General features: G+C 39.4%; 1 protein-coding gene across 1 annotated transcript in view; it reads left to right on the top strand.

Annotated features, from left to right (window-relative positions):
• The first annotated feature begins 5,078 nt into the window (after nucleotides 1–5,078).
• Nucleotides 5,079–18,526, top strand: part of RAD54B (RAD54 homolog B) — an 82,983-nt gene continuing 69,535 nt past the window's right edge. The window contains exons 1-3 of the mRNA XM_039216508.1: nucleotides 5,079–5,164; nucleotides 5,959–6,109; nucleotides 15,134–15,302. Of these exons, the coding sequence (XP_039072439.1) occupies nucleotides 5,975–6,109; nucleotides 15,134–15,302 (304 nt within the window). The 5' untranslated portion in view covers nucleotides 5,079–5,164; nucleotides 5,959–5,974. The remainder of the gene's footprint in view (nucleotides 5,165–5,958; nucleotides 6,110–15,133; nucleotides 15,303–18,526) is intronic.

Genomic DNA, 18,526 nt, shown 5'->3' with positions numbered 1-18,526 from the left:
GAAATAAATAAAAACATTAAAAAAAATTAAAAAAAAAAAAGGAATTAGTGCCTGCTTGAGAAATAATGTGGAAGTTATGGGAATAGAGTTGCAGCTTTACAAGGGGATCAAGAGCAAAAATAAACGACTGGGACCTCATCAAGATTAAAAGCTGCACGGCAAAGGAAACAACCCACAAAACTAATAGGCAACCAATGGAATGGGAAAAGATAGTTGTAAATGACATATCAGATAAAGGGTTAATATCCAAAATCTATAAGGAACTCACCAAACTCCACACCCGAAAAACAAACAACCCAATAAAGAAATGGGCAGAAGATATGAACAGACACTTCTCCAAAGAGGACATCCAGATGGCCAACAGACACATGAAACGATGCTAAACAGACACATCCCTCCTCATCAGGGAAATACAAATCAAAACCACACTGAGATACCACCTCACGCCAGTCAGAGTGGCTACAATGAGCAAATCAGAGAACTCTAGATGCTGGCGAGGATGTGGAGAAACGGGCACCCACCTACACTGTTGGTGGGAATGCAAACTGGTGCAGCCCCTCTGGAAAACAGTGTGGAGGTTCCTCAGGAAACTAACAACAGAACTCCCCTATGACCCAGCAATAGCACTGCTAGGAATTTACCCAAGGGATACAGGAGTGCTGATGCATAGAAGCACATGTACCCCAATGTTCATAGCAGCACTCTCCATAATAGCCAAAACAGGGAAGGAGCCTAAGTGTCCATCAAAGGACGAATGGATCAAGATGTGGTTTATCTATACGACGGAATACTACATGGCAATGAGAAAGAATGAAATCTCGCCATGTGTAGCAACATGGATGGACCTGGAGGGTGTTATGCTGAGTGAAATAAGTCAGGCAGAGAAGGACTAATATCATATGTTTGCACGTTTAGGAGGATTAGGAGGAACTTAACGGAGGACCATGGGGGAGAAGAAGGGGGGAAATGGTGGGGGAAAGGGAGAGAGGCAAACCATGAGAGACTCTTGAATGCTGAGAAAAAACAGGACTGATGGATGTGGGAGGGGAGGGGGGAGATGGGCATGTAGGGGGGCACTTGGGATGAGTACTGGGTGTTATATGGAAACCAATTTGACAATAAACTATTTGTAAAAAAAAAAAAAAGTTGCAGCTTTATTTGTAGACCCACTAAAGCATTTTTATGTGGATTTTAGGGAGGTTTTTAGTTTCAGGACACTTTTATAATGATCCTGTAGTATACATTCTAAGTGAAGATAGACCAGTTTCTAATAAGTCCTGAGATGCTCAGGGGTATGTGGTAATATTTTTTTTAAATATAAGGAGATGGTAGATGATATGAATATGCAGGGAACAGTGAGTAGTCTACTTTGGCCAATGTTGGATGTAGGGATCAGGGGTAGAAGAAGTGGAGGGAATGTGTACTTGGAGACTGGGAATAAACTACAAAAGGTCTGTGCTCAGCAATAAAATTTTTGTTAATATGAATGATATTTTCACACTTGGCACACCTTTATAAGCATCTACCATTGGCCAGTGACTGAAAGATGTTTTCCATAAGTTAATCATAATCATATTTATGCTTTAGAAAAATAGCTCAGGGTGTCTGGGTGGCTCAGTCAGTTAAACATCCAACTTTGGCTCAGGTCACGGTCTTGCGATTTGTGAATTTGAGCCCCACATCAGGCTCTGCTGACAGCTCGGAGCCTGGAGCCTGCTTCGGATTCTGTGTCTCCCTCTCTCTCTGCCCCTTCCCCGCTTGTGCTCTGTCTCTCTCTCTCTCAAAAATAAATAAAAACACTAAAAAAGATAGCTCTGGTGCAGTGAGAATGGACTAGAGAGAAAAGAGTCTGAGCAGAAACAGCAATTAAGCAATTACAGCAAAGATCTAAATCAATGATTTTTAGAGTTGTCTTCACATCAGCGGCTCAGCATCAGCTGGGAATTTGTCAGAAATGCACATTCCTAGGTACAACCCCAGCCATAAGAAATTGGAGCTGGGGCCCAGCAATGTGTGCTTTAAGAAGCCCTGCATGTGATTCTGCTAAAATTTGATGCACCCTACAATGTGAGAACCATTGGTATGTTCTCAGTGTTTTCAAAGTTAGGAATCATCTGGGGAAGTCATTAAATATGCAGGTTCCAAGAGGCTCCTGGATTGGCTCATTGGGTTAACCATCTGGCTCTTAGTTTTGGCTCAGGTCATACTCTCACCCTTAGTGAGTTCAAGCCCCACATTGGGCTTCTCACTGAGTGCAGAGCCTGCTTCAGATTCTCTCTCTCCGTCTCTGTTCCTCCTCATCTTGTGCACACGCGTACATGCGTACTTTCTCTCTCAAAATAAATTTTAAAACTTAAAAAAAAAAAATGGAGGTTCCAAGGACCTACTAATCTGCTTTTAAAAATCTTTTCAGGAGATTCTGATAATCAGCCAGGTTTGGACCCAATGACTTGAATGAAAAGTAATGTCCTCAGCTAAGACAATGGTAATGGAAATGGAGGAATCAAATACAAAAGATGTTTCCTAGATACTGGAATAGCTCTAGAATTATATTAGGCCATGATGGCATAAAATGGTGCAAAGCAGTTACTGCCCTGAAAGAAGTTTCTAGTGGCAGGTGTTTGGGAGCAGCATGAGGAAAAAAGCATTTCAGAAAAGATTGAGGCACCTAAAGAGACCTGAGGTTGGGGGGTGGCAATTCCCAGCTAGCCCTGTAATGTCAGCATGGGGCCTGACATGGGGCTTGAACCCACAAACCACACAAGATTTTGACCTGAGCCAAAACCAAGAGTCAGACACTTAACCAACTCAGCCACCCACGTGCCCTGGAAATTGCATTTCTGTTTTTTGTATTCTAAATTATTCTGTCTACTTCTTTCATATCAAAGATGTTCTTAACTATGCTGCATTGTTTCATGCTGCCTAAATATCTTGGAGGTATAATATTTTAATGACCCTATTCTGGTTAGTATATTTATCATGATATATTCTTGGGTTTTAAATGGAACATAGTTTTGAGGTATTAATTTGGAAAAAAAATTATGCTGAGTTGCTTGGCTTTCATTTTATTTATTATAAATTTTTTAATGTTTTTTATTTATTTTTGAGAGAGAGAGAGAGAGAGAGCGTGAGCAGGGCGGGTCAGAGAGAGAGGGAGACACAGATTCCAAAGATAGGCTCCAGGCTCTGAGCTAGCTGTCAGCACAGAGCCCGACGCTGGGCTCGAACCCATGAACCATGAGATCATGACCTGAGCCGAAGTTGGATGTTTAACCAGCTGAGCCACCCAGGTGCCCCTATTTTATTTTTTTAAAGTTTATTTTGAGAGAGAGAGAGAGAGAGAGAGAGAGAAAAGGATTGTATAGAGAGGGAGAGACAGAATCCCAAGCAGGCTCTGCACTATCAGCACTGAGCCCATTGCAGTGTTGGAATTCACAAATCCTGTGATCATGACTTGAGCTGAAATCAAGAGTCCGATGTCTAACTGACTGAGCCACCCAAGTGGCCCAGAATCTTTTACTTCTGATAGATCTAATGTTAACTGAACTTGGGGACACAGTATAATGTCCTTACAGAAAGTAGTGGGGATAACATTTTAGTACTTACTCAGTGATTAAAGAAGGGAAGGAAATGAACTAAAGTTTATCAAAACATTTTTTTACAAAGATATCTGTACCCACAAAATTGCCTGGGTGAAGATTTTTTTAACTTTATTCTTGAGAAAGAGAGAGAGCGAGAGCACGTGAGCAGAGAAGGGCAGAGGGAGAGAATCTCGAGTAGGCTCTGGACTGTCAGCATAGAGCTGGACTCAGAGCTCAGACTCACGAACCATGAGATCATGACCTGAACTGAAGTCAGATGCTTAACCCACTGAGCCACCTAGGCGTTCACCCCCCAATTTTTAAAAATGTTTATTTGGTTTTGAGAGAGAGAGAGAGAGAGATAGAGAGAGCGCGTGAGCGAACAGGAGAGGAGCAGAGAGAGAGAGAGTGGGAGACACAGAATCTGAAGCAGTCTCCAGCTCTGAGCTGTCAGCACAGAGCCCAAAGTGGGGCTTGACTTACAAACCGGGAGATCATGACCTGAGCTGAAGTCAGATGGTTAACTCACTGAGCCACCCAGGCACCTCTCTTAAAATAAATTTTTTTTAAAAATATTTTTTATTTATTTCTAGGAGAGAGAGAGAGAGACAGCGTGAGCAGGGGAGGGTCAGAGAGAGAGGGAGTCACAGACTGAAACAGGCTCCAGGCTCTGAGCTGGCAGTCAGCACAGAGCCCGATGCGGGGCTCGAACCCACGAACCGCGAGATCATGACCTAAGCGAAAGTCGGACGCTTAACCGACTAAGCCACCCAGGCGCCCCCAGTTTGGTAAAATTTAATATTCCCTAATTCTTCACCTGTATTTTAGATCTTCACCTATATTTTAGAGTTAAGTGCTTTTCAAAATCAGGCTAAATGATAAAAATTATTCTATATACATATTTCTAAGTGTTTTGTTTAAACTGGAATAGTTTTGTAGAGACTACAGACAGTGACATGGTTTGGAGGTACTTTTACATTAAAAGGCCTATGACCTATACATACCTTGTCACTATATTAAAAGGTGTCAGACCACTTTTAAAACGTTAGTTTACCTATTTGGGCCAGGTACTTTAAGGGCCTATATTATTTTAATCACGTTGCTGAGGTCACTTCATTCCTAAAATGCTGCTTTAGGAACTTTATGTTAAAATGAGTTTATTTGCATACTATTTTTCTAACCAGACCATCTAACTGCATGAACATATCCATGTAGGTGGGCTCAAATTCGTGTCCTCTGTTTAAAATGAGGTCTGTAGCCTCAGCACCTACAGCATGTCTGACTATAGGAAATAAATAACAAACAATTAAATATTTTTCCAAGTAAATATTTTTGAATTGAACCATAAATCTGAATCCGACTACAGAGGCAGGGAAACGCAAAGAGACATGCGCAGTTACAGTCGTCCAATCAGAGTCGGGCTGAACAAGGCGCAGCTGCAGGAAGGTGGTGCGCACGCGCGGCTGGCTCGTTCGCGATAGGCTGTGCTGAGGCGGGAGCCTTAAGCTCCTCGGGTGGCGAAGGGTCTATGTTTACCTGAGTTCCTGTCCCCTGGGGGTGCGGCTTCTATCGGATCGTCGTCGGTGCGTCCTGGGGAGGGCAAAGCTTGCGAGGCTGCGGTAGTCTGTGGGCTTGTGTGGGACAAAACAGGAGAGGCGCCGGAGCAGGCCTCCAGGGAGGAGGGAAGGAAGGCTGTGGAGCGGCCGTCTCTTGCGGGGGGCCGCGGGGGGAGGGGAATTGGTCTGAAATGTGATGGACGCCCTCGCTCTTGGCTCCCGGCTGGCTGGTGAGAAGGCCGGAGGTAGGGTTGCGTTTGTGATGGGGTGGTCCCAGGGAGAGGCGACTCTGGGCAGTGGCCCCTCAGCGGTGCACCCGCTTTGCTTCTGTGGTGCTTGGGTTTGTTCCCCCCAGGACTAGTCTACGTTATCTTGCACGGTATTAACTGATTAATTAATCGACGATGTCTGTAGGCACGTTTAGCGGGGCCACAAAGGCAGAGGAACGACTGAAGTCACGAAGTGTAACTGCTACCAAAAGCAGAAACAGCAGGTCTGTTGCTGCTTCTTGACTGTTTTATTAACGTTGTATTTTAGGAGTTTAATGGTTGCACTCTTCAAAGACTACATCATCATCTAATCCGTAGTATTCATGAAATCCACATGCTCGCGTATACACCAATCAATTTACATCTTGCATTCTTTTCAGTAGCCCTTTGTGATGAAAATAAAATCTTAATAGCTGTTAAACTTGTTTTCTAAGGCTTTTTACAGGTTTATTCTCATATCTTTAAAGATATGGTTGTAGTGATGAGCTGTTTTTATGTTTGGAGTTAATTCTGTCAGATTCATGGATGATTTCTGTTTTGGGTGTTTTTTAGGTTGGTACTGCTGAATATGAGACGATCTGCAGCACCGAGTCAGTTGCAGGGGAATTCTTTCAAAAAACTAAAATTTGTACCACCAGGAAGGAGTAATCCAAGTCCAGATGAAGAGATTACAAAGATGAGTCCAGATGTAAAATTATTTCAGGTAAAAAAAAAAGCATAATATAGAGAAGGATTTTTTTAAACATGTCATTTAAGGAATTGAGGACACTTTATTAGAATTCCTGAAGGAATTTTTAGTATCTCTGACAAAGTCTTCCCAAAACCTTAGAATAATGATTAAAATAATTTTTTTAAAGGAATGATATGCAGTTGGATCTCTATAATAAACTTCCGTTAACAGTAAAAAAAAAAAAAAAAAACCTCTGTGAGTGAAAGGGTGGAGATTCTTTTTTCAAGGTATTTTTTTTAAATGTTTTATTTATTTCTGAAAGAGAGACAGAGACAGAGAGACAGCATCACAGGGGAGGGTCAGTGAGAGAGGGAGACACAGAACCTGAAACAGGCTCCAGGCTCTGAGCTGTTAACACAGAGCCTGACGCTGGGCTGAACCCATGAACTGTGAGATCATATCCTGAGCTGAAGTCAGACACTTAACCGACTGAGCCACCCAGGCGCCCCAAGGGTGGAGATTCTTGTAAAAATAAATTATTCTAGCCAGTGTTCTTTTTAAAATAACCATATAAATGAATACTTTAGGTAAGGTGATATGAGCAGAAAATGTATGTGTTAGTAATGATTCCTGTTACTATTCTGCATGTTTCCTTTTTTCTTTTTCTTTTATTTTTTTTAAGGTTTATTTATTTATTTTGAGAGGGTGGGTGAGAGAGAGAGAGAGCACGAGCAAGTGAGCATGCATGGGGGAAGAGCAGAGAGGGGGAGAGAGAGAATGCCAAGTAGGCTCCACACCATCTCCATGGAGCCCAGCACAAGGCTCAGCCCTGAGAACCTCGAGATCATGACCTGAGCTGAAGTCAAAAGTTGGACACATAACTGACTGAGTCTCCCAGGCACCCCTCTTTTTTTTTTTTTTTTTTAAATTGCAGTAAAGTATGTATAAGAGAGAAAGAAAGAAAAAATCTCAAGCAGGCTCCATGGTCAGCGCAGATCCTGAGGTGGGGCTCTATTCCACAACCCTGGGATTTTGAGTTGAGCCAAAATCAAGGGTCGATGCTCAACTGACTGAGCCACCCAGGCGCCCCCTATTTTACCATTTTTTAAAAAATGTTTATTTTAAGAGAGCACAAGTTCGGGACTGACAGAGAGAGATGGAGAGATAGAGAATCCTAAGCAGGCTCCAAACTGTCAGTGTAGAACCTGATGGGGGGCTCAAACTCAGGAACCATGCGATCATGACCTGAGCTAAAGTTGGCTGCTTAATAGACTGAGCCACCTAGGCACGCCTATGTTACCATTTTTAAGTGTGCCAAATAAATGGCATTAATTATACTGTTTTGCAGCCATCTTCACTGTTTTCACTTGAAAACTTTTTCCTTACCCCAAACAGAAACTCTATAACCATTAAACAGTAATTCCTTATTCCATCCTTCACCTACCCCCTTCTAACCACTATTGTACTTTCTCTCTTTATATATTTGACTTCCAGTTACCTTATATACATGGAATCATACAATATTTGCCCTTTATTGTTGGCTTATTTCAGTTAGCATGATGTTTTCAAGGTTCATCCGTGTTGTAGCATGTGTCAGAACTTCATAACATTGTATGGTTGAATAGTATTTAGTTATATGTATATACCACATTTTATTTATCTACTCATTTTTTTTTTTTTAATTTTTTTACAATGTTTTATTTATTTCTAGGAGAGAGAGAGAGAGACAGCGTGAGCAGGGGAGGGTCAGAGAGAGAGGGAGTCATAGACTGAAACAGGCTCCAGGCTCTGAGCTGGCAGTCAGCACAGAGCCCGATGCGGGGCTCGAACCCACGAACCGCGAGATCATGACCCAAGCGAAAGTCGGACGCTTAACCGACTAAGCCACCCAGGTGCCCCCCCCTCTTTTTTTTTTTTTAAGTTTATTTATTTTGAGAGAGTGAGAGAGAAAGAGAACTCTGGCAGGGGAGGGGCAGAAAGAGGGAGAGAGAGGATCCAGAGCCAGCTCTCTGCTGTCTGATGTGGGGCTTGATCCCACAAACCATTAGATCATGACCTGAGCTGAAATCAAGAGTCAGATGCTTAACTGACTGAGCCACCAAGTTGCCCCCAGTCTGTAATTCCTTCAACAGTGTGTAAGGGACTGGACTGATCAGTATGAACTCTAGAAGGAAGTTTGAAGCATGGAGAAGCATAAATGCCGTTACCTCCTAGATATGTGGACATTGGCTAGAACCACTTCTGTTCCTGCTTACCTGCCTTGCTTTTCATAGCAGTTGTTGGCCTTAGGTGTTTGTGTTTACTTGTCTTTTTTTTTTTTTAAATTTTTAATGTTTTATTTATTTCTAGGAGAGAGAGAGACAGCATGAGCAGGGGAGGGTCAGAGAGAGAGGGAGTCACAGACTCTGAAACAGACTCCAGGCTCTGAGCTGGCAGTCAGCACAGAGCCTGACGCGGGGCTCAAACCCATGAACTGCGAGATCATGACCTAAGCGAAAGTCGGACGCTTAACCGACTAAGCCACCCAGGCGCCCCTACAAAAAAAAATTTCAATGGATACCAAAACTAGTGTGTGAATGAGGAAATAAGAAATTTGAATAGATTCAAGCATCTTCTCACAACATACTTTTGTTTTTAGATGATTTTTTAAAATATTTATTTTTGAGAGACAGAATGCTAGTGGGGAGGGTCAGAGAGAGAGAGAGACACAGAACCCGAACTAGGCTCCAGGCTCTGAGCTGTCAGCACAGAGCCTGATACCGGGCTTGAACCCACGAACTGTGAGATGAAGACCTGAGCAAAGTCAGACACTTAACCAACTTTAAAGTCAGAAACTTTAATCGAATCACCCAGGTGCCCCAGATGACTTTTTTTTTTTTAACTTTATTTTTGAGAGAGACAAAGACTGCGTCTGCTTGGGAGGGGAAAGAGAGAATATTAAGCAGGCTTTGTGCTTTAAGCACAGAACCCGATGCTGGGCTCAGACTTCTGAAACTTTGAGGTCATGACCTGAGCTGACATCAAGAGCCAAACGCTTAACTGACTGAGCCACCCAAGTGTCCCACACACAACATACTTTTAAAAATTACAAAGGTTGGGCACCTGGGCACTTGGTTAAGTGTCTGGCTCTTGATGTTGGCTCAGGTCATGATGTCAGGGTTTGTGGGTTCAAGCCATACATTGGGCTCTGTGCTGGGCACTGGAGCCTGCTTGGGATTCTCTGCCCCTCTCCTGCTTGTTCGTTATTTTTCTCAAAAATAAATAAAAAAAAATTACAAAGGGAAATGTACTAACTTTGAGGGACACCTGGCTAATACCCCCTTTATCAAATATATACTTAAGTAATGGGGCAAATCAGTAATATGTGCCTCTTGGTATGATGAACAGTGGTATTTCTGTCTAAATTGCATAACCTGAAGTTAATCATAAGGAAACATCAGACAGTCCATATTGGGACATTCTACAGAATGGCCTGTACTCTGCAAAAGTGTCAAAGTCCCAAAAGACAAGTAAAGGTTGAGAAACTGCTCTAGATTAGAGACTAGAAACATGCTTAGTAAATATAATATATGATCTAGTATCGGCCCTGGCTCAGAGAAAAAACTATGAAAGACATTATTGGGATAAATGACCGAATTTGAATAGTGGGTTATATAATAATATAGCAATGTTAAATCTTGATTTTGATAATTTTACTGTGATTGTGGAACAGAATGTCTTTGCTCTTTGGAAACACACCTTGAAATACTTAGAGGTAAAGGAGCATAGTGTCTCCAGCTTAATCTCCGACATAAACATACATACACACATATATACATACAGAAAGAGAGGGAAGAAGGGAAAACAAATGGAGCAAAATGTAAACAAATGGTGAATCTGGGTAAATGTTGTCAGGGATTTCCTTGTGTTATTTTTGTAATGTTTAAGTTTGAAATTATATAAAAATAAATTTATGGCCTCTATTCGTTCATTGCTATGACTTTGAAATATTTTTTTTTGAATCATTAACTTTATTTGTCACTCTTTAAAGACATTGGTGCACTTCCACATGAAAAGTAGGGAGCATCTACTTCCACTTAATATTCTAGAGAATGATGTTGTACCACAAACCATTAATAGTAACTTACACAGGGAGAAAAGTTACTAAAAGATTTTATATTCAAGCCCCAAGATGTCCCCCGAATATTAGTTTTTGTGGAAAACTATGACTTTGAAATCTTACAGGTTTTTTGATTGCCTCTGAAATTTATTTTGAAAAATATTTATAAAGATATGACCACTGTGTCTGTTATTGAGAGTTATATTTAAAAAACGTTCAAACATCTACTCTGGTAGGCAGAAAAATGGACCTCCAAAAACATCCATATTTTAATTCTTGGAACCTGTATATGTTACCTTACATAGCTAAAGGAACTTGGACTAAGTGATTAATGTTAAAGATCCTGAGGTGGGGAGATTATCCTGGATTATCTGGGTACACTCAGTTCAATGACAAAGGTTCGTAAAAGTGGAAGAGGGAGACAGAAGACAGTGTTAGAGAGATGTGGTTATGGAAGCCGGGTCAGAGAGATGGAGAATAGCTGGTTTTGAAGGTGGAGGAAGGGGACCACAAGCAAGGGAATGTGGATGACTTAGAAGTTTGCAAAGACAAGGAAATGTATTCTTCTAGAACTTTGAGAAAGGGGTGCATCTCTGCTGATCACCTTGATGTTAACCCAGGGAGACCCAAGTCAGAGTTATAATACAGAATTACAAAATGATAGATTTGCATTATTTAAGCCACTAAGTTTGTGGTAATTTGTTATAGCAGCAATAAAAATTAATACATATACAAATATAGAGAAAATTGTGTATGTGTATACAGTCTTTATGTACCCATTTTTTTAGCTTCAGTTATCATCAATTCATGGCCAGTCTTGTTTCATTTTTACCTCTTCAGTTCTCTCCCCAGTTCCTCCCTAGTCATTTAAAAAAAATTTTATTTTTAAAGATACTATTTTTAAGTAATCTCTACACGCAACATGCTGCTTCAGTTTACAACCCCAAGATTAAGAGTTGCATGCCAGGTGCTTCCTAAGTTTTTATTTTAATCACCCAGTGCTCATCACAGCACATGCACCCCTTAATCCCCATCACCTATTTCACCCATCCCCACCACCCCAACCTCTGCTCTGGTAACCATGTTTGTTCTCTATAGTTAAGAGTCTGTTTCTTGGTTTGTCTCTTGTTCTTTTTAATTCTCCTTTGCTCATTTGCTTATTATTAGTATTATTATCATTATTTTTAATTTATATCCAAGTTAGTTAACATATAGTGTAATAATGGTTTCAGGAATAGAATTTAGTGATTCCTCACTTACATATAATGCTCAGTGCTCATCCCAGCAAGTGTCCTCCTTAGTGCCCCTTGCCCATTTAGCCCATTGCATCACTCACCACCCCTCCAGCAACCCTCAGTTCTCATGGTTTGTCTTCTTCCCTGTTTTTATATTATTTTTGTTTCCCTTCCTTTATGTTTATCTGTTTTGTATCTTAAATTCCACATGAGTGAATTCATGATATTTGTCTTTTTCTGACTGACTTGTTTTGCTTAGCATAATACACTCTAGTTTCATCCATGTTGTTGTAAATGGCAAGATTTCATTCTTTTTGATTGCTGATATGCTCCTATATATATATAGCCACATATATGTATATGTGTATGTATATGTGTGTGTATATATATATATATATATATAATATATATATGTGGCATATTCTTTATCCATTCATCTGTCAGTGGACATTTGGGCTCTTTCCATATTTTGGCTTTTGTTGATAGTGCTGCTATAAACATTGGGGTGCATGTGTCCCTTTGAAACAGCACTCCTGTATCCTTTGGATAAATATCTAGTAGTGCAGTTGCTGAGTTGTAGGGTAATTCTATTTTTAATTTTTTGAGGAACCGCCATGCTGTTTTCCAGAGTGGCTGCACCAGTTTGCATTCCCACCAACAGTGCAAAAGGGTTCCTCTTTTTCTGCATCCTTTCCAACATCTGTTGTTGCCTGAGTTTTTTATTTTAGCCTTTCTGACAGGTGTGGGGTGTGAGGTGAGGTCATTGTGTTTTTGATTTCTATTTCCCTGATGATTGATATTGAGCATTTTTTCATGTGTCTGCTAGTCATCTGGATGTTATCTTTGGAGAAGTGTTTATTCATCTCTTTTGCCCATTCACTGGATTATTTGTGTTTTGAGTGCTGAGTTTGATAAGTTCTTTATAGATTTTTGGATACTAACCTTTTATCTGATATTTCATTTGCAGATATCTTCTCCCATTTCATTGGTTGCCTTTTAGTTTTGCTGATTGTTTCTTTTGCTGTGCAGAAGCTTTTTATCTTGATGAGGTCCCAGTAGTTCATTTTTGCTTTTGTTTCCCTTGCCTCTGGAGACATGTCAAGTAAGAAGTTGCTGTGGCCGAGGTCCAAGAGGTTGTTGCCTGTTGTCTCCTCTAGAATTTTGATGGCTTCCTGTCTTACATTTAGGTCTTTCATCCATTTTGAGTTTATTTTGTGTATTGTGGGAGAAAGTGGTCCAGGTTCATTCTTCTACATGTTGCTATCCATACCACATTTTCTTTATCCATTCATCATTTGATGGTCACTTGGGTTACTTCAATATCTTGGCCATTGTAAATAATGCTGCTATAAACATAAGGGTGCGGGGCGCCTGGGTGGCTTAGTCGGTTAAGCGTCCGACTTTCGCTTAGGTCATGATCTCACGGTTTGTGGGTTCGAGCCCCGCGTCGGGCTCTGTGCTGACTGCCAGCTCAGAGCCTGGAGCCTGTTTCAGTCTGTGACTCCCTCTCTCTCTGACCCTCCCCTGCTCACGCTGTCTCTCTCTCTTCTCTACTAGAAATAAATAAAACATTAAAAAAAAAAATTTTAAACATAAGGGTGCATGTGGCCCTTTGAATTCGTGTTTTTGTGACCTGGGCTGGTTCACCCCTCCTTAGGCAACCTGGTGGTCCCCTTCTCTCAGTAGGTCACCATATTGATGCCAAACTTAGTGCGGACACCCAGTCAGAATAGCGCATTATAGCCCAGAACTCCTGGGCTCAAGAGATCCTACTACCTCAGCCTCCCAAGTAGCTGAGACTATAGGCACATGTCACCATTCATCTGGGTGAGTATCTGTTTTTGTATTCTTTGGGTAAATACCTAGTAGTGCAATTGCTGGATCATAGGATAGTTCTATTTTTAACTTTCTGCAGAACTACCATACTCTTTTCCACAGCAAACTGTACCAGTTTGCATTCCCACAAATACTACATGAGGGTTCCTATTTCCCCACATCCTCACCAACATCTCTTGTTTCCTGTGTTGTTGATTGTATAGCCATTCTGATGGGTGTGAGATGATACTTTATTGTAGTGTTGATTTGCATTTCCCTGATGATGAGTAATGTTGAGTATCTTTTCTTGGGTATATTGGCCGTCTGTATGTCTTCTTTGAAAACATGTTCATGTCTTCTGTCTATTTTTGATTGGATTATTTGTTTGGGGTATTGTATGAGTTTATTATATATTTTGGATACTAACCCTTAATTGGATATCTCATTTGCGAATATCTTCTCCTATTCTGTAGGTTACCCTTTACTTTTGTTGATTGTTTCCTTTGCTGTTTTAAAGTTTTTCTTTGTTATAGTCCCAGTAGCTTATTTTTGCTTGTCTCCCTTGCCTCAGGGGACCTATCTAGAAAAAAGTTGATACAGCCCGTGTCAGAGAAATTACTGCCTGTGCTCTCTTCTAGGATTTATATGGTTTCAGGTCTCACATTTAGGTCTTTAATCCATTTTGAATTTATTTTTGTGTATGGTGTAGGAAGGTAGTCCAGTTTCATTGTTTTGCATGGAGCTGTCCAATTTTCTCAATACCATTTGCTGAAGAGACTTTTTTCCATTGGATATTCTTTCCTGCTTTGTCAAAGATTAATTGACTATATAATTGTGCTTTTATTTCTGGGTTTTGTATCCTGTTTTATTGAACTATGTGTCTGTTTTTGTGGCAGTACTATATTCTTTTGATTACTACAGCTTTGTAATACAACTTGAAGTCTGGAGTTGTGATGCCTCCAGCACTGTTTTTCTTTTTCAGGGTTGCTTTGTCTATTTGGAGGTCCATATACATTTTAGGATTGTTCTAGTTCTGTGAAAAATGCTGGTGGTAATTTTTTTTTAAGTTTATTCATTTTGAGAGAGAGAGAGAGAGAGAGAGAGAGACAACCCTAGCTGTCAGCACAGAGCCCCGTGTGGGGCTCAAATTCACGAACTGTGAGATCAGGACCTGAGCCTAAATCAGGAATTGGCCACTTAACTTACTGAGCCACCCAGGAGCCTCTGGTAGTATTATGATTTGGGATTGCATTAAATGTGTGGATTTCTTTAGGTAGTATAGACATTTTAACAATATTTGTTTTTCTAGTTCATGAGCATGAAATGTCTTTCCATTTCTTTGTATTGTCTTCAGTTTCTTTCATCAGTGCTTCATAGTTTTTAGAATATAGGTCTTTTACCTCTTTGGTTAGGTTTATTCCTAGGTATCTTATTATTTTTGGTGCAACCTAATCATTATTTTGATGCAAATCCTAGGAATATCTTTTCATTTGGAAATATTTCAGTATTTGTCTCTATAACCAACACAGTGACAGTACCATTATCCCACATAAAAAATGGAGAATACTTAAGGATTGATTTTAATATTGAGAAATTTGGCAAGAAAAAAGCACAGTTGACTCTGAGAATGGCTTGTTATGACATGTTTAAAAACTTCGGATATGTTTACAATACACTATAATTATGAACATAATTTTCATTTTATTGTATCTTTTAGCTTTTATAACATAATTAAAAGTTTGTTAGTTTAATAGACAGTAAGACAGGAATTTTAATTTATTTTAAAATGTCTCTTTCCTTTTAAGATATAGAGAAGTTGATAGTTCATATTTTAAATTTGGAATCTTATATAAAAAGATGAAAAATTAGATTTAATTTCTGCATAAAATACATCTTTTCTTTTTTTAGGTTGTTGCAAATAAGAATACCTTTCTTCAGTTACAAAATAATCCCCAAATATGCAGTTTAAATCTGCCTACTGAGGGCAGTGCTAGAGAAATTAATCATGGGCATAACAACAGTGGAAAACACTGTCTTGAAGCATCTGTAATGGCAGCATTAGATCCACCTCATACAGGTAAGACTGCTTTTTATTGATTAGGTTTACACTTGACCAGTTGTAGTACAGTATTATTTAAATTTATTATTTTCAAAATTTAATATTTTATTTGAAAAGTATTGTAATACTCCTAGGTGCTTGGCAATTCATTGTTTTGTTGTCATAATTTCTTTTTTCTTTTTCTTTTCTTTCTTTTTTTTTTTTTTTAAGTTTATTTGTTTTGAAAGAGAGTATGTACAGGGTAGGGGCAGAAGGAGAGAGAGAATCCTAAGCAGGCTCCACAGTGTCAGTGAAGAGCTCGATGGAGGGCTTGAACCCATGAGATTTCAACCTAAGCCAAATCCAAGAGTCAGATGCTTAACCGACTGAGCCACTCAGGTGCCCTATGTTGTCATAAATGATTCTGTTGATAGCCATGTAATTCAAATCTTGTACTTTATAGTAAGTATCTAAGACTGTTCCTTGTAAACTTGTTGCTCAAATATGATCTTTTCCTAAAGTACCAAAATCAATTCTGTATAGAGGTTTGATTAAAAATTTTTTTAAAAACCATGTTGGGGCACCTGGCTGGCTCAGTAGGTAGAGCATACAACTCTTAATCTCAGGGTCATGTTGAGCATGGAGCTTACTTTAAAAAAAAAAATTAAAAAAATAAAACCATGTTAACAGTGCTAAGTTGGAGAGGTGAACTTAAAATGAATAAAATTGTGAATTCATAATAGTCCATGGAGTACTTCCAAGTCAGATTTGTATTATGAGGGTACATAATTGAAGGAGGACCAAGGATTTAACAGATGCTCCCTCCCTGCATTGTTGAATTGTGTTAAAATAATTATTATGTTTCTTTTTGTACCTGTCAGAGATTAACATTTTACAAGTAATTAAAAAAATATAGTTGTTTTCTAGTGTTTATTTGGCCTTGTGAAAGGCAACATTAAGGCTACATTTTTCCAAATGACATTTTATTCATTTTTTGGTTGAATAAACAGATTCAGGGAGAGAGCCCCATCTGCTGGTCTATAGAAGAGTAATTGCCCTCCTCAAGATACCAGTGCAAATCAATAAGATTCCTTAAGCACTTCCTTTTGAAGGAAATTCTTGAGCTTTGTGATGATTAATACATTTTACCTGTGAAAAGGTTAATTTCTTGTTGGGGGAGAAAGGAATTCTGTGTTTTCCCACCTGGCTAGGATCTTTAGTTTCATTTATGTGCTCCTTGTAACTTTTCAAAAGCTGTTACTGGTGTCAGGATGAAGTTGAGAAGGGCTTTTGAAGCTGGATCTAGGGATCTGAGATCCCTAGAGACTGCTCTGGCGATGGCACTTGAGCGGCTTTGCTGTCTCACTGATTTATTCTCTCCTTACTTCTTTTTTCCTTCTCTTCCTTCCTCTTATTTTCCTTCCATTTTGTTAAGTGAATATCCTGTTTTCCAAGCCTGTGGCAGATTATGATCCATGTTTGCCTTTTTCTTTTCTATTATGATAGCTAATCTCTTCACCAGAGAATGATATTTAGATTGTATAATACATTCTGTGTTACTGATTTGCTGCTTTATTTTTGTTCTATAGTTTCTCATTCTTTAACCTGCTAAGTATGAGAAGGGAGTTAAGAGTTAAGATAAATTGAAGAGGGAGTTAATTTACTCAACCTTTAATCCCTTAATCCCTTCTCTGATTTAGTACATTCACTGGACTGGGGAGCCTTTGCCAACCTCCTGACACCCTCCTGCCTCTCATTCAGAGAGAGGTTAATTGGGGAAAAGAGCATTGTGAGAAACATCTTGCTTTCTGCAGTGGATTATTGGAGAAGGAAAAATATGTGTGTGGAAAAATATGGAGATGAAAGATCCACGTAGTATACATTCACCTTTTCACATCTTTTTAATCCTACACATAATCCACTGAAGTGACGTCCAAGTCTTTTTGTTCCAGTTAAAATATGTTTTCATTTTTCTCCATCACTTTTTATTTTGAAAAATTTCCTACATGTAGAGAAGTTGAAAGAATAATTCTTATCCTAAATTTTGCAGTTGTTAATCTTTTGCCTCTCCTTCCCTTATATGTCCATGTTTTTCTCTGGATCATTTGAAAATAAGTTGCAGATATCATACCACACCATCTCTAAATACGTCAGCATAGATTTCTTAAAATTTCTTAATAACAGTTCATAATATTTATTATCTACTTCCTCAGTAATATAATTTTTGCATAAACTGGTTTAAGTTTGGTTTCTTTCTCAACTGAAAGTTCCCTGGTGAGTATATTTTCACTCCATTGAACTTCACTAAGCACTTCAGGTCTCTTTATATAACCCTGTTCCTTTGCAGATAGTAGTCCTTGTGTGAGAATGAAGATGTAGATCTACCACTAATGACTTTACCCATGGCTCAGGGTATGTGCCTTATTTGGAGGTTGTGCTAAAAGAGCCCACTCTGTCTTAAAAAAATTTTTTTTTTGTCTACAGCCTCTACTCTGCCTAGGCTTGAGAAAATTAAAGCCTAGAAGAGAGGAAATATAATGGGCTGAATTGTGTCCCTTAAAAAGATGTCTTTAAGTTGTAACCTCTGGAACCTGTGAATGCAGCCTTATTTGGAAATAGGGTCTTTGCAGTTGTAATCAACTTAAGATGAGATCATATTGTGTTAGGCCCTAAGTCACAAGGCTTGTGTCCTTATGAGGAGAGAGAGACACAGAAATACTGAGGGAAAGACCACATGATGATGAAGGCAGAGCTTTAGCAACCACCAGAAGCTTTCTGGAAAGAGGAAGGAAGGATTCTCCCCTAAAGTCTTCAGAGAAAGGCTTTGCTGACACCTTGATTTTGAACACCTGGTCTCCAGATTTTGAGAGAATAAATTCTGTTGTTTAAGCCACCTAGTTTTTGGTACTTTGTTACGGTAGTCCTCAAAAATTAATACAGGAAGCTCTAGACCTCCTGATAATCAGAACTGTGCTTGCTTTCTTTAGAAACAGAGAAATTATTTCATTCTTTCTGATTCCTTCTCATCTTGATGAATTATAAGGTGAGACTTAATTCTCCCTCAGACTGGTCAGCCACACTATCTTTTACTATATTTTATTTATTTTCCTGACCCTGTTTCACTTAATGCGAGAATTTTCTCTTGTTCAAGTTTTAAAATAAAATTTTTTTAGGTTTATTTACTTTGAGAGAGAATGAGCTCAAGTGGGGAAGGAGTAGAGAAAAGGAGAGAGAGAATCCCAAGTAGGCTCTGCACCATCAGC

This window comes from Hyaena hyaena, unplaced genomic scaffold (genome assembly GCF_003009895.1).
Source record: "Hyaena hyaena isolate Hyena2069 unplaced genomic scaffold, ASM300989v1 scaffold_635, whole genome shotgun sequence".
NCBI classification, from domain to species: domain Eukaryota; kingdom Metazoa; phylum Chordata; class Mammalia; order Carnivora; family Hyaenidae; genus Hyaena; species Hyaena hyaena.
This window is presented reverse-complemented; position numbering and strand designations above follow the sequence as displayed.